Consider the following 15,253-nt stretch of genomic DNA (forward strand, 5'->3'; position numbering starts at 1 on the left):
CGTTAGGATCAGTACACAAGGACATTAAGTGTTTCTGATTGCTTTATAGGTTTACCAAAGCCAAAATGCAAAAATTGTCTGCTGCGTATACGATGGCAAGTGTTAGTTAGGCAAAGTCATTGATTCAAAATGCATGAAAATGAAGGGGAATATCGAATACACTTTTTCCATCTGCAGGGTCCTGGCAATTCATTAAAGAAATCATTGAGGGATAATCAAACACGGGTTCAACTGGAAAATATTTTAAAGATTCTCACACTTTCAGGTCTTTTTCTGTCAACTACTAGAAAAGGATATAACATTACACCAAAGATGAATGAGGACTCATCAGTTCTACTCAAGAAAAAATGGCAGGATCACTAAGTTATGCTAATTAAGTTTGTTATCAGAAAGTGCATTGACAAGATCACTTCTGCAAGAAGTGATTTATTCATAACTTTCATTAGCAAAAGTAAAATAAAGTAAAAGTGAACTGAACAACTTGTTTATGTATTTGAATTGTTTATCATTTTGTAATTACTATTATCATTATGTAAGTGATTATTTATTAATTATCAATTTATTCATTATGAGTTTAGTTGTAATTTTTATAACCTGAAAAAAATAAAATCAGTATTTTCGGATGTGTTGTTTATGGATAGAAGGAGCAGTGTTTTTAGCCTTCGTTGCCTTCATTACTCATAATAAAATAAATTTTATATGGTTTTAAAGTACATAAAACGTACTTACTGCTGTAATCATTCCAGATTTCTTCCACCTGTCCCTCATGTAGATTTGGGCCCCAAAAATGAGACATTTTTAAAATCTTATAATTTGGCAGACCTTTTTTAAAGGACACTCGGTAAATCCAATTTTTTTTTATAAGTATTACTAGCACCTACGAGTTAAAAGGTAAAATCAGGCCTGTTAACCTAAGCCCTTCATTATTTATTTTGGGCACAAAATTTGAAAAAAAACAACAATTTGTAAACGCAACTTCAGTAAACATTACAAGATTTGGTTATGTAACAAAATTAATTTTGAATACACTAGGATGAAGTTTCATATTTACTCTTTCCAAAAAGTCCTTTTTGACCCTCTGTACGATGTAAAATAAGAATGCTATAGCTCATGGAAAAAGTGACAAAAATGGCTGCTTTTACCTGTTGGAGAGTTAGAAAATATCTATTACTCAAGAAAAAATTTTCTAAAAATATTAAAAAATATTTTTTGGCCACCGCAAGGTGGGTAGTTATCATATACCAAATATCATCAAAATCAAAAATAGTAATGCACTAATCATTTGTTGAATTAAAATGGAATACCCCAAACTACATTCTCATTATCTCATTGAGAGATATTTCCCTAACAATGGACATGATTTTGTGAATTGTTCTGATCATTTTTGTGAATTGGCTTATGCCATTAATAAATAAATCTGATGCAGTGAATAGAAGCACTAGTCTCTAAGGTAGTTTGATCTTACTCCTGCAAGCTTTTACTATGGTATTTTAAAATAAAAAATGTGATCATAGTACCCATCAATGAAACCTACCACTTGAAACAGCAAATTAGAGATAACTGGAATGATCTCAGCCAAGTGTGGCAGAACTTTATAACCATATTATGTGTTGTTATAAATATTCTTAAAATGGTTCTCTTTGACACTTTTTTAAATTTCCCTTTCAAAGTTATAGTAGTAAATAATAAAAATTCAAAATAAAGTTATAATCTAAAACCATGATTTATCATGAATTTACAAAAATACAATACAATGATACCTCAAAAAATAATGATAACAATAATAATAATAACTCAAAAAATTGGTGTAGTAACTTTCTATATGATAAAAGATTATTGAAAATGAGATGATATAAGCAATCATTAAAGTATGCTGATTACCATAGTAAAACATAAATGTTTTAAGATTTACATAGAAATTGTATTTCCTCATCTATCAGTACTAATTAAGCGAACAAAAATCATATTTCATGCATAGTTAAATAACATACTTGGTCAATATAGTTTTGTTCTTTTTATATGCTATTTATAGTTTTGCACTGTTAATAGTTCTTTGATATTAACTTACAACTCTTTGACTGTTTTAAAAGGTTATTTATGTCACATGTATTGTGTTTATAAATTAACCTGTTGTTCAAGTTTGTTGAAATCTCAGTTTTTATGAACTTTGAATAAAATCTGCACACTGGTAATTTCAGTCAGTGCATTCAGTTTCTATGAAGTAGTTTGCAAAGATTAATTCTATTATGTTTTTTATATCTGTGTTAATGTGTATTTAGTCTGTACAGTTTAGTTACTATTTAAGCTTTTACCTCAGGTTTAATTTTATTAATAATACTCCTTTATTATTGTTTATTAGCATTCTGTTAGTTAACATCCATCCATAATATTAAGTATTTTGTTTGTAGTTTTAAAAGTAATATAATAACCTACTTTCCAAAAACAAAATTTGTATGATTGTCGATACAAACAGTAACAGTTTATTTCTGTTTATCGATTTTATTATTATTAGTTATTTAAAATTACTATTTTTTGTTAGTAATTATAAATATGGAAACTTTAGGCTTAAGTTTCATCATTAACAGTACCCCTGATAACTCTATTGAAGAAAAGAGTTGTATAAAATAGCAATGAAGAATTACTTTGTAATAAAAATCTCCATATATTTTTGAAAATTGGTTAATAAAGTTTAGAAATATGTTTAAACAGTAGATTATGTTAGTACAAGAAAACAGTTTGATGACAAATTTAAATTTCGCATTAGTAATCTTACTCTGCCTGAAGATACAAAAAATAAAGAATAAAGAATCGTAAATTAAATTGTTTCTCATATTACCTGTAATTTCAAACATGTTTAAATTATTTTCCTTAAAAAGTACACCTTAAAATTTAAAACTTACAACTTTCAAACGATTAATTATACTTGGAAGTTCTTACACCAAAAATTGCAGGATGTAACATGTTCGCCAATTATGAATATTTAAACTCATTGGTAGAATATAGTTTTTTGTTCGCTTAATAAAATAACAAACAAATATAATATTTACACAAAATATATTACTTAGAATATAAAATTTACAATTTCTGAATGTAAATTTAGAAAAATAACAAAAAAATTATATAAAGCAAGAATAAACCAATAAATAATTATAATATAAAAATAAATATGTTTAATGCATTTATTACACTATATTTATCTAGATGTCTTGTATTTAAAACTAATTAAAAATTATATATTACAACCAATAAAAAAGTATTTATGACCAAGATAGATTATAGTTGCTCCGTTGGTACGGATTGAAGAAACGTTAATACGTTTGGTTACGTTAGTTGCCGAGTTAGGCTATGGTTGTGTTTTCGTGTTGTTATCTTGGCTTTAAGTAATTTTATTGTAATTTATTATTTTATTGTATAATTTAAGGTTAGATTGGAAGAATGTCTGATGATGAAGTAGAGAGGTTTGAAATTACGGACTATGATTTAGCCAATGAATTTAATATTAATAGAGGACATAGAAGACTAACAAAAAACCAACTTATATATGGTAAGCAATTATATTATAAAAAATATTGTTTGAAAAAGGTTTCTTTACAGGTCCCGTGCATATGTTACGACATTTTTTTTAATTTTCTAATCCAGACATTTTTCATTTAATAATTATTTTATAAACTGCTTTATTTGAATTTGTTCAATTTATCTTTCATTTCTACCCGGAGTTGATATTCGTGTATATTAATATCTAAGTCTTTACTTTATGTTTTCAAGTATCACCCATAATGATTTTGTCTCATTTTTTTACCAAATTAACTGATTGAACAACACAGATTAGTTGGTTTCATGTAGATTTTTCTACATTTCTCAGAACTTTTTTCATTTGCAACATCTTTACAACCAAAAATGAAATTTTTTGGTTAATCTGCCAGGTTTTATTAGCACATTTGTCTAGTCAGTATTAAAATAGATTTCTGTGTTAAAATATATACAAATTGTTTTTTTTTAATTATGTTCTTTTCCAGTTATGAATGAAACTACTCCTAGTGCGAGTTATTTTGTATTTATACAACCATTCTTTTATTACATATTGAGTTAGCAATTTGATATATTTATTTATGCCTAAAATTGGTTATAAGAATTATTTTTATTATTGTGACAATCTCTGATTGTTATATATTATTCATGTTTACAGATTGTCCACAAAGTCCCTTTCCATGGTATAGCATATGAGGTATATTGGAAAGTTTTAAGACTGGGCTTGTTATTCAAAGTGGAATTACATACAGGATATTGTGATAGATCTCCACCAAAGTATCCCCCGTCTGACTGAACACAGATTTGCACAGTGTTTTTACTCTTGGAAATTTTCGTTTTGGGGTAAGAACATTTCCATATCTGCCTGTATATCATAAATTGTTCAAATTGGTGAAAATTTCAATTTAGGAAAAGGTAGATGTCATCAAGGGATGGGGAATAGGGGGGTTGCTGAAGCACAGGAATTTGGAATTTAGCCAAAAATTTTGCATTTGAGAACTTGTGATGAGCCGGTTTGTTGTCGTGGTGGAGGACTCAAAACATGTCATTTCATGCGAACTTGGCCCCTTCCACTTTTATGATTATGCCTTTTGTTTCTGGATCATACCCATAAATCCACGATACATCACCTGTAATTACCCTTTTTAACAAATCTGCGTCAACAGTCTATATTGTTTTAACAATTTTGGAATAAATTTTACAAACACTCTATGCATGTTCAACTCTTCAGTTAAAATTGACTGGAAAACTTAAATTCAGTATCTACTTACCTTCCTAATTGTTAGTCTATAGTCAAAGCGCACTAAATCACAAATTTTCACAATGTTTTCGTTGATTTTTGAAGTTAAAGGACAGGGGATTATCTTTGACTAGTTCATGGCTATCATTGAATCTGTTGATTGAGATAAAAACATGTTATCTGCTCATATATTTATCCCCAAAAGCATTTTTGAGAGGTCATTAGTCTCCAAAGCTGATTTCCTGGTTTTCAAACAAAATTTGACACAAATTCATATGACGTTTTTTCATCCATTTTAAGAAATCAATAATCCTGCCGAGAACCGAAAACATACCTTCATTTGCCAGGATGCCACTCTTCTGAACAAAGATTTCACATTGATCTTTGCAGGATGTTTCAAGAACAAAAGGTGGACTTCACCTTCTACACCCACAAGCAACTTAGTCTCGAATTGAGGAGAGGCAACATCTGTCTTAAAACTTTACAATCACATCACATACAGGTTGGCAACATTGCATGTCATCAGGTGATTGTAACGGTTATCAACTGCTTAATAGTGGCTGGTTTGCTAGAAATTGATGTTATTTCCAGGTGTTTAGTGAGAATTTCGATTTGTGCGTTGCTAAGTTAAAATGGTCAACACAAGCAAGTATTCAGTTTAAAAAAAGCAAATATTGCAGTATGCTTGTTTAGGTGAAAGAACATACAAATATGAATGAAAACTTTGAAGACAGATTCATTCAGTGTTTTGGTAAGTAAACAACATCAGTAGTAACACCTCAGAAGTGGGGGAGAAAAAACCTTTTCACCTTGGCAGTCCTTGATTTGAAACGATCTGTACATCCTTTGAATCAATTGAATAGCTCTGATATTATTGAGGAATACCATATACAATCTCAACCAGGCAAAAGTCTTCAGAACTATCTATTCCTTGCTCAACACTAAAGCAAGTAATGAAAAAAGATCTTTTATTTAAACCGCACCATATACATGAATAATAGATCTCAATAGGCATATATCATGTAAAGAAAATTCCACTTTTATGTTGATAACATAAGACTACTCACCGTTACTGATAGGACCATACTTTTTTAACGTCAATACTAGAGTAACAGTTATTCATACCTTAATGTGCTTGAAATTGTTTTATTTCTCAGCTTCAATTGGTTGGTATGAATTAACTGTCATTTTATAGCAAGAAAGAGCTCCAGCTCATTATTTGAAGTCAGTAAGAGGCTTTTTAAATGAACACTTTGAAGGGTAATAGTTTGGTAGAGGCTCAAAAATTTAGTGACCACCAGAACTCCTGACTTAAGCTACGACAACTTCATTTGTCACATAATCTTAGAAAAATCTCCCTTTTGAGACTGAGGAATGTTGGTGAACTGAAAACTACTGTCTGAGATTATCTTTATGACTTTGATTATTCAACGTAGAAGAAAATGTACAACACACTTTGTGATTGATAAAACTGTGCAGACAATGAAGTACATACAGATGTAAGTTTTATGTGTAAAAATATTAAATCTGAACAGTTATTGTTTATTTCTTTATTTGGAAAGGGGTTTTTTGGCCACTTTTTATATTATCAAGGAGACAAGATGGATAAAATGATATGTAAAAAAAGCCAGATCCTTGCCAAGTATTAAACCTGCTACTAACTGATATAGAAGTCTCCATGAAAATCTTTTGGTGCTAATCAAAAGTTTGGATAATCTTTTGATGTTGTTTTTATTCACCTCAAAAATAAGCACTAATTTGAAGAAATATAAAATTATACCTGATTAGAGTAATTATCAAAACGGCAGCTCGTTTTGAAATTATAATGGACAACATAAATTGTTTGAATAAAATTATATTTCTTCATTACTAACAGTACATACAAGTAATATACATGGTTCTAATCTGTAATACAAATTAGAACCTTTATATTTATTGTGGGCAAGTGAAATTTATTTCTCATGTAATTTATTATTTAATTTTTTTAATATTTATATTTATTGTAATTTAAAAGTAAAGCTTAACAGTTACTTTTGACACACGTAAGTGTAACTTTGAATATTTGTGAAAAATGAAAAATAAAGGATTTGCAACAGTTTTTATTTGTTTAAGCATTTAAACAAGACAAATAAAATGGATTAGAGTAATAATAATACGGCCCTGTTATAATTATATAATGTAGATTTATAATATACATTGTAGATTATTTAAATTGTACTTCGTACATTATAATATCATTTAATATACATTGTATATTATTTATAATTATATAATGCGTATTTTAAGTAATAAAAACTGCAACTAATTTCTTTTATGTTAGTGCTTTTATATTATTGATTTGAATGCCATTATTTAATTAAGTTTTTATGTTTTTTTAGGTATATGGGCACCTGATGAGGAGAGTGGAGATGAAGGTCCTAGTAGTAGGCCATCATTTAAAAAATCTCTCGGTGGTCATAAGAAATCATACACAGCACCGGTTAGTTTTGTTGCTGGAGGAGTCCAACAGGCTGGTAAGCCAAAAGAGGAATTAAAAGATAATGATAACGATGAAGAAGAAGAAAAGGAAGAAGATCAACGTGCTGCATTTGGCAGAGGTAGCAGTTCGTCCAGGTTTGTTATAACTAAATTCCATTTTGAAGAATGCATTTTTGTCTTAATATTTTAATTTTATTTATCAAGGTAAATAAACAGATGGCCTCTATTGAATAAAGGTTGAAGACAATTTCTAGTGTAATGTTTAATGATTTTAAATATAAGTTGTAATCAAGATAGAGATTTGGATGGTATATTAAGGTCAGGTAAGATACTCTTAATTGTTGAATAACAAGATATAAGATTGCAATAAAATATGGACTGTATCGTTAATTATGTGTTAGAAGTAATGCTTCAATCCTGGCAGGCTTGTAATGACGAGATGACAAACATACTGTTGTAAAAAAGTATGAAGTATTGACAACGATTAATGACAAATATCCATATAATTGCATTGAGCGAAGCAGGCATCCAGGATCGTGTTAATATACGACTTACTTGCTCATCTGAATGCCTCCCTCCACTAATATGACAGTGGCGCTATCTCCAACATGCCGACCATCAAAAAATATTTTTTTGTTGTGCTAAGGTGATAATATTCACTTCGAAAAGATAACAAAGTTATAAATAAAAATCAGTAAGGTTAAGATAATACAATAAAATGATTATAAAAGGTAAACTACATGATAGTATGTATCACTGATAACAACAAACATGTTACAAATCATAATAATTAAAAACACTTTGTTAATTTTGGTTCATAACTGAGTTGTTCGAGATGTTTAAATTTTCAGATAAACCAATTTGGCAATTGTCTTTTAAGAGTGTCTTGATTATTCTGTAACGTCACCACTCGCACAAGATTATCAGATCCAGCATGCATTTCTTCCACAATACTCAGCTTCTAACATAGGAATGGATGTTGTCTTCCTTTATTAGAACCTCATCTCCAATGTTAAAGGTTAGCTTCTTCAGTTATTCATTTTTGGCGCTGCTGAAGAGAGTTGCGATAGCTGACCATTTTCACCAGATGTGTTGAGCCATTTGTTGAAAACTGTGCCAACGATTTAACCTGTAAACAGCTAAGTCAGTTAGATCAGGATCAGGGATACTGGTTAAAGGCTCACCAATTAAGAAATGTCCAGGAGCAAGGTAGGATATTTCTAATTGATTAATCTGAGAGTTTAGATAAAGGTCTAGAATTTAAGCATGACTCTTATTTGAGTGAGCAAAGTAGGCGGCATTTTTTCAAATGTTAAAATGTTATTCCCCGCTACTCATTTGAGATGGTATTTCATTGACTTCACACCTGCCTCCCACATTCTGCCACAATGGGGAGAATACTGTGGTATGAAGTCCCACTGACATGATTCCGAGAGGCTGCTGTTGATACCTCATGTTGATTATCTTTAAAATATTTATATAACTCATGAAGCTCATGATGTGCATGGATGAAATCGATACTGTTGTCACTAAATATTGAGGCATTTTCCTCTACATGCCACAAATGCTTCAGTAGTTAGTCACTTATTAGTCCAAGATGAATAGCTCTTGTTGCAAGGCAAACAAAACTTCCAATATAAGTTTTCACCTTTGTTTTTGATCGCTGAGTTCGTGTTTTAATTTAAAAAAAAGGGATCAGCGTAGTCAACACTGGCATTAAGAAATGCTCGAGACGGATGGAGTCAATGAGAAGGTAAAGTTCCCATTAATTGAGAATTACTTGATGAATTTAATTTAAAGCACATTATACAGTTATGAAGAATTTGTTTAGCAGTACAATGAATATAGTCGGTAACTAATATTTCATTGAAATTGATGCGATCAATAACTATGGACGAGCTTGTAGTAGTAATCTACAGTGTTTGTTTTCTCTATGAGACGTGTAAGATGATGGTGATAAGATAATTTGATGTTCGGATGCAAAAGGTATCTGATTTTTGTAAGCGACCTCCAACTCTGAGTATTCCACAACCATCAATGAATGGATGCAGCTTACGAATCTAATTTTTGGTGGGCAATAGGTCTCCACTAGTAAGTGCAGATATCACCAGAAAATAACAATTTTGCTGACTTATTTTAATGCATATAATTAAAGCTGTTAATTTTATTAATCATGGCTGATAGGTATTGATATATAATTTATTTATATAATAGTTTCCACTTACCAACAATCTTTAATAGTATGTTCGAGTGTTTTCAGATTAGTAATCCATCCTCAGGAACATTGATGTATTATAAGTATAATAATTTACTCCGCATATCATTAATTATACCAACTTGAATTTAAAAACAAAAATTTTAAATATAACAATTGATTGTCAAAAGGTAAAATAAACTCAATGTTATCCTGTTATCTTTTATAATGATTGAGACCTTCTTACTGACATGACGGATATCGTTGACATTGTTGTACCTATTGATGATCAATTGTTGTATGTATAATTTTTGTTTTTAAAATTCAAGTTAATATAATTAATGGTATGTGAAGTAAATTATTATAATTATAACAGATCAATGTTCCTGAAGATGGATTACTAATCTGAAAACACTCGATCATACTATTAGAGATTGTTGGTAAGTGGAAACTATTATATAAATAAATTAAAGCTGTATCTATCTCAGAAACAGATAATTCATCATTAGATCTGTAGTCACAGGCTATTCTATAATGTATTATAAATCACATATAGTATGCAATAGTTCTTTGTAATCACAAATTTTTTGAAATAAAATTGTTATCAGTTTGTACAGAATTAAATTAACCGTATATTTTTGCTCATGAATATTCTCCTCTTCTGATAGTTTTGTTGAAGTTGACCACGTTAATTGGTTGTGAGTTAAGCATTCTCGGCCATTCCACCAAAGCGAACTGTTGATAAGATCTTAAGCATCAAGATCTCTTGTTAACAAATCAGCTGGATTACATTTCAAATGTACATGATTCCAATCCTGTACGTGCATATTTTCTTGAATTTAACTTACCCTATTTTCTACGAAAGTTTTCCATGACAAAGGACACTTATTTAACCAGGCTAATACGATTTGAACCTGTCCATAGGTAGATTTGAGCAAAGCTGAGGTTGATGATGTTAAGAATCTTTGATTCAATGGCGAAAGTAATATACCTCCATATGTCTTTTCAGAGGCATCTGAAAATCCAGCAATTTTAAGTTATAACATTTATCATTTGCCAAGACTAGCTTGTCAATTTTGCTTTTATTCACGGAAGATAGATATTGATGATTATTTTTCCATGATTACTGTAAGTGTTCAGGCAAGGTATTATTCCATCCCAGGTTTTCTTGCCAAATCCATTGTACAAATGTTTTACAAATTATAATTACTGGAGCTATTAGTCCTAGAGGATCAAAAATTGATGCAATAGTAGGTAAAATGTTTCTTTTAGCGGGTTTTGCTTGAAAATATTTGCTTTCAGTACTAACTATACAGACCATTTGAAGTTGGTCATCAGTGGTATCTACAGTAATCCAAGTGTTTTAACTGTATCACTGCCATCAATGCTCAGTGAATGCAGCACTTCCCTCGGTTCCAATTGAATTACATCTAAGAATTCCTTATTGTTTGTTGATCATTTGCAAATAGGGAATCTACCAGCATTTAAGAGTTCCTGGAGATGACATTGCAGCTTTATGGCTTCATCTATAGTTTCCACACCAGAAATGCAGTCATCGACATCAAAGTCATGTTCAAGGATTTCAGCTGCATCTGGATATCAATGGGATTCTTCAATTGCAAGTTGCAGTAGGCATCTTGTTGCCAGAAATGGGGCCGATAATGTACCATATGTGATTGTGGTTAGTTGGTATTCACGAACTGTCTTATCACTATTTTCTGTCAATATTATGCGCTGAAAATTATAATCCTGAGGATCAACTCGTATTTGCCTGTACATTTTATTGATGTCTGCAATAAAGGCAATTTTATGTGTATGAAAGCAAAGCATAATTGAGCACAGATCTTGTACTGTGAGGCCCACATGAAGAATGACATTTAATGATGTGTTTTTGCTTGATTAACAAAAAGCATCAAAGACAACATGTGTGTTCAACAAACACACATGTTCTCTCTTAAACACTGCAGATGAGATAAGTAACATGTGGTTTCATTTTCCTTAGCTGGTTTGGCAAGTTGCATATGACATAACATTTTGTATTGCTTCAGGAACTGATGGTAATCTTGTTTAACTTAGTGTTGTGATTCTGTCTCCCTTTGAGAAATTGTAACCTGGACATCGCCATTGATTTAGACTCGCCTAAAGAAGATGGATCTTACAATAAAATGTTTGTTATTATCCTTCACTATATTTTTGCTAAAATGTGATTTGCAAAGGTTTTCTTCCTTTGACCACGAAGGTGAGGTAATTTCTTCAATCTGCCAGAATCTTTGGACTTGTTCATCCAATCAAATGTAATGATGAATAATAGACTGTGATTGTAAGATTTGTTGTATATATTTGTATTATATTTACCACTTATTATCCTTCCAAGCTCTGTGTTTTGATGTCAAGCTGTTAAAAGATTCAATAGGAACTGGGTTTTTTTTTTTAGCATCTCAGTTTCAAACATTGTAGTAAGTCTTCAGTAGGATAATTTACCTGCAAGTAACATGTATAGGGTAGTTATCAAAGGGTCGAAATTACGTGGTTAGGTTGTTTGCAACTGCAACTGTCCTGTACTTTTACAAGTGCAATTGTTGGCAATATTTAGGGTTGTTTCTGTTTGTTAGCAGAACAAATTGTTTTGCCTTGGTATTGGTTTGATTGCTTGTTATTAGCACTTGGTTGTGAATTTAAATTACATTCGACATGAGCTTCGTTAAAATGAAGAATTGTTTGATGTCATGCATTACATTTAAAATGAGGTGGGTAGTAGATTTACATTCTTTGAATTTATGTTTAGATTTTAAACAGTTAATGGAATAAGTTTTTATGTTTAGCTACCTCATACTGTTCATTTGATTTTAAAAGCAAGAATTTCGGACATTTATAAATAACATGAGGTTTTTTTGCACACTATACAATTATGACTAGTTGACATGTACAATAATTTGGTTTAGATGCTGACTTGGTTTTGTTAACTTTACATGGTAGTATGTGTGAATCGTAATTATCATCACTGCTGTTTATAATAATTTGGTCTGTCTCACAATTCTTTTCTAAAAATTTAATTAATTTATCTAAATTAGAAATTTCTTAATCATCACAAGACATTTCATATTGAGTTCAAGTAGATAAATCGACCCTATAAGAACAATTTGAGCCAACAATAGCTTTTCTAATGAAACTTCTATATCTAACACTGTTATAGCCTCACAATTATTTTAATTCATTGATTAAATGCTTTAATTCGCTGATGAAGCCTTATTAGTTGATGGCAGTGTGAAAAGAGCTTTGACATGCCTAGAAACAATTAGTTTTTTGTTGTTATAATGACTGCATAATAGTTTGTATGCATTATTAAAGTTAGCGTTCGTCAACAGAATATTTCGAATAAGTTGTTTTGCTTTTCCTTCAAGTGAAGTGAGAAGATAAATGATTTTTCTGGATGTTAGTTAAAGAATGTACATTCACTATTAGGCTTTTGAATGTATCTTTAAAATGATACAACAGTGTTTAATCGCCATTAAAACACTGTATTTTTATTGTTGGTAAGTGAATAGGTAAATGTCTATAATGGTTACCAAATCTGATACAGTAAATGATTGATTAGGCTGTTATTTGATTTGTTCTATTCCTAAGACCATTTCTAACAATCTTCAAACTGTACCCTACAGTTTGAGTGTTCATCCTCTTTGTCATTCAATTCTAAATTATTCTGAACGGTGTCAAATTCCTTTTGAATTTTAGGTAATCTATAATATTTTATATACAATGGTAGGGTATTCAAACGATGTCTCGGATTGTTTACAAAAGTACTTATTCTTGTTAGGGTAGCTTTTATTATGCCTCTTTGATTAATAAGGTTCTTATTTCCATCTTTGTCCATGATTAAAACAAAATTCTACAAATTACAGATTAAAAATTTTAAAGAGATTAATTTGCTTAAATTCTAAGAGTAATTAAAGTAGATCATGACTGTTTGACAGGAATACAGCGCAAGGAAAATAATAATTTGTTGTTAGGAATAATGAGAGTTTGAAGAGTAAACGTGGAATAACATTGAAATAAAAATGTAATTAAGAGTGACTTAGCTGAACACAATTAATTAATGATGCTTAATAACTGCAGGCAAGCATTGATAAGGTGGCGACTCGATGGCTAGTTACATGCTATAGCAATTCGCAGAATAAAATTGATATCGATTCGATATGACATAATTTAATAAGAATGGTATAAAATACTGAATATAGTTTTTTATGATTTGTAATATATTGCTTGCACGATTTGCATAACAAGTTATTTGATGCATGGTATTTGCAACTTTTTGATGTATCAAACTCACAAAATCCTAAAAGTTTTACCAAACCTGACCTAGAGGACCAAAACATGTTGAATAACAAGACAAGATTGCAATAAAAAGTGGACTATGTTGTTAATTATGTGTAATTGGTACTGTTTCAATTCCACCGGGTTTGTAATTATGAGGTGATAAAAAAATAAACACACTGTAACAAAAAAGTATGATGTATTGACAATGATTAATGACAAATATCTGTTTAACTGCATCGAGCAGAGCCGGCAACTAGGATCGCAGTTAATATGCGACTGACTAGTTGCTCGTCTGAACTCCTCCCACCACTAATACAACAGTGACACTATCACCAACAACAATGGTATGTGAGGTAATTTATCACCTTGCATTTGACTAGCCTTATCTTCCAAGTATATAGGCTTACTCTGGTCCCTGTAAATTTACTTGCCATTTCCTCTACTCTTTTTTCAGTTTTTCCCCATAAACCTTACAGAAGTAAATGAACGTTGTTCATTATCCATTAATATTCACACATCAGCATTCTAACAGTCTTGTTTCTAATTAAAAAAATCAGCATTCATAGAATGTCACTATTTCTTTATAGATCTAGTCTGGTGTGACACTTAATAGCGTGTAAAAGGATATTTTTTGAGGTGTTATTTGTTTTCTATTTTTTAATTATTTAAGTTTCATTAAATAAAGTTCAGAGACATAACTATGAAATAAAAATTTGATGGTTAACCATTATTGTTGTCTGATATCCAAGGCTTACTTGGGCATTACAGATATAAAAATTTTATGTGAAGAAGTTACTATTATAAATTGTCTTTGATCTCGTTCCAATCCGTTCTTAGTTATGCTTGGTTTATTCTTTTTAAATACTCTTTTGTTGTATAACTGAGAGCTTCTGTATTTATTCTGGGTTTTTTAAGTAGTTTGGATTTGGATTTATTGGGTTGAAATTTTACTTTAATTATTGTTAGGTAGTGATCTAAATCTAACTTAATCCCTTTTTATCCTTGGTGTTCATTATTTCTTTTTGATTTTTCCTAGTTATAGCGACATGATCTATTTTAAATTCTCCTGTTTTTGTAATAGGTGCGACCCATGTCTTTTTGTTCTTGAGTATATTTTTAAAGTACATTGTCATCAGGATAAGATTAAAGATTTCACAGAAGGTGAATCTTATCAGATGAGTCTTTCTTGTTTTCATTTGTTCTGTGGGCCGGATAGTCTCCCACTATGCACCTAAATTTCTTTCCTTTTCCTACTAGGACATTAAAATTACCAACTAAAATCTTGATGTGATGTTGAATTTTAGATGTAATGTGTCTTCTAATTGTTCCCAAAGTGCTTCTATTTTATCTGGATTAGCTCTATTATCCTTACTCATTGGGCATGTGCATTAATGCATATCCTTTATTTCCTTATCTGAAGGATAGTGTTGAAATTCTTTCTGATATTGATGAAAAATTAATTATACTTCCTGTAATGTTTTTTCTTACTGCAAAAGGTG

At 30.4% G+C, this 15,253-nt stretch overlaps 1 protein-coding gene across 1 annotated transcript in view; it reads left to right on the plus strand.

Annotated features, from left to right (window-relative positions):
* The first annotated feature begins 3,312 nt into the window (after window positions 1-3,312).
* Window positions 3,313-15,253, plus strand: part of sip1 (septin interacting protein 1) — a 44,000-nt gene continuing 32,059 nt past the window's right edge. Inside the window, exons 1-2 of the mRNA XM_075372891.1 lie at window positions 3,313-3,544; window positions 7,147-7,381. Of these exons, the coding sequence (XP_075229006.1) occupies window positions 3,436-3,544; window positions 7,147-7,381 (344 nt within the window). The 5' untranslated portion in view covers window positions 3,313-3,435. The remainder of the gene's footprint in view (window positions 3,545-7,146; window positions 7,382-15,253) is intronic.

This window comes from Lycorma delicatula, chromosome 8 (genome assembly GCF_047948215.1).
Source record: "Lycorma delicatula isolate Av1 chromosome 8, ASM4794821v1, whole genome shotgun sequence".
In the NCBI taxonomy this organism is placed as follows: Eukaryota; Metazoa; Arthropoda; class Insecta; order Hemiptera; family Fulgoridae; genus Lycorma; species Lycorma delicatula.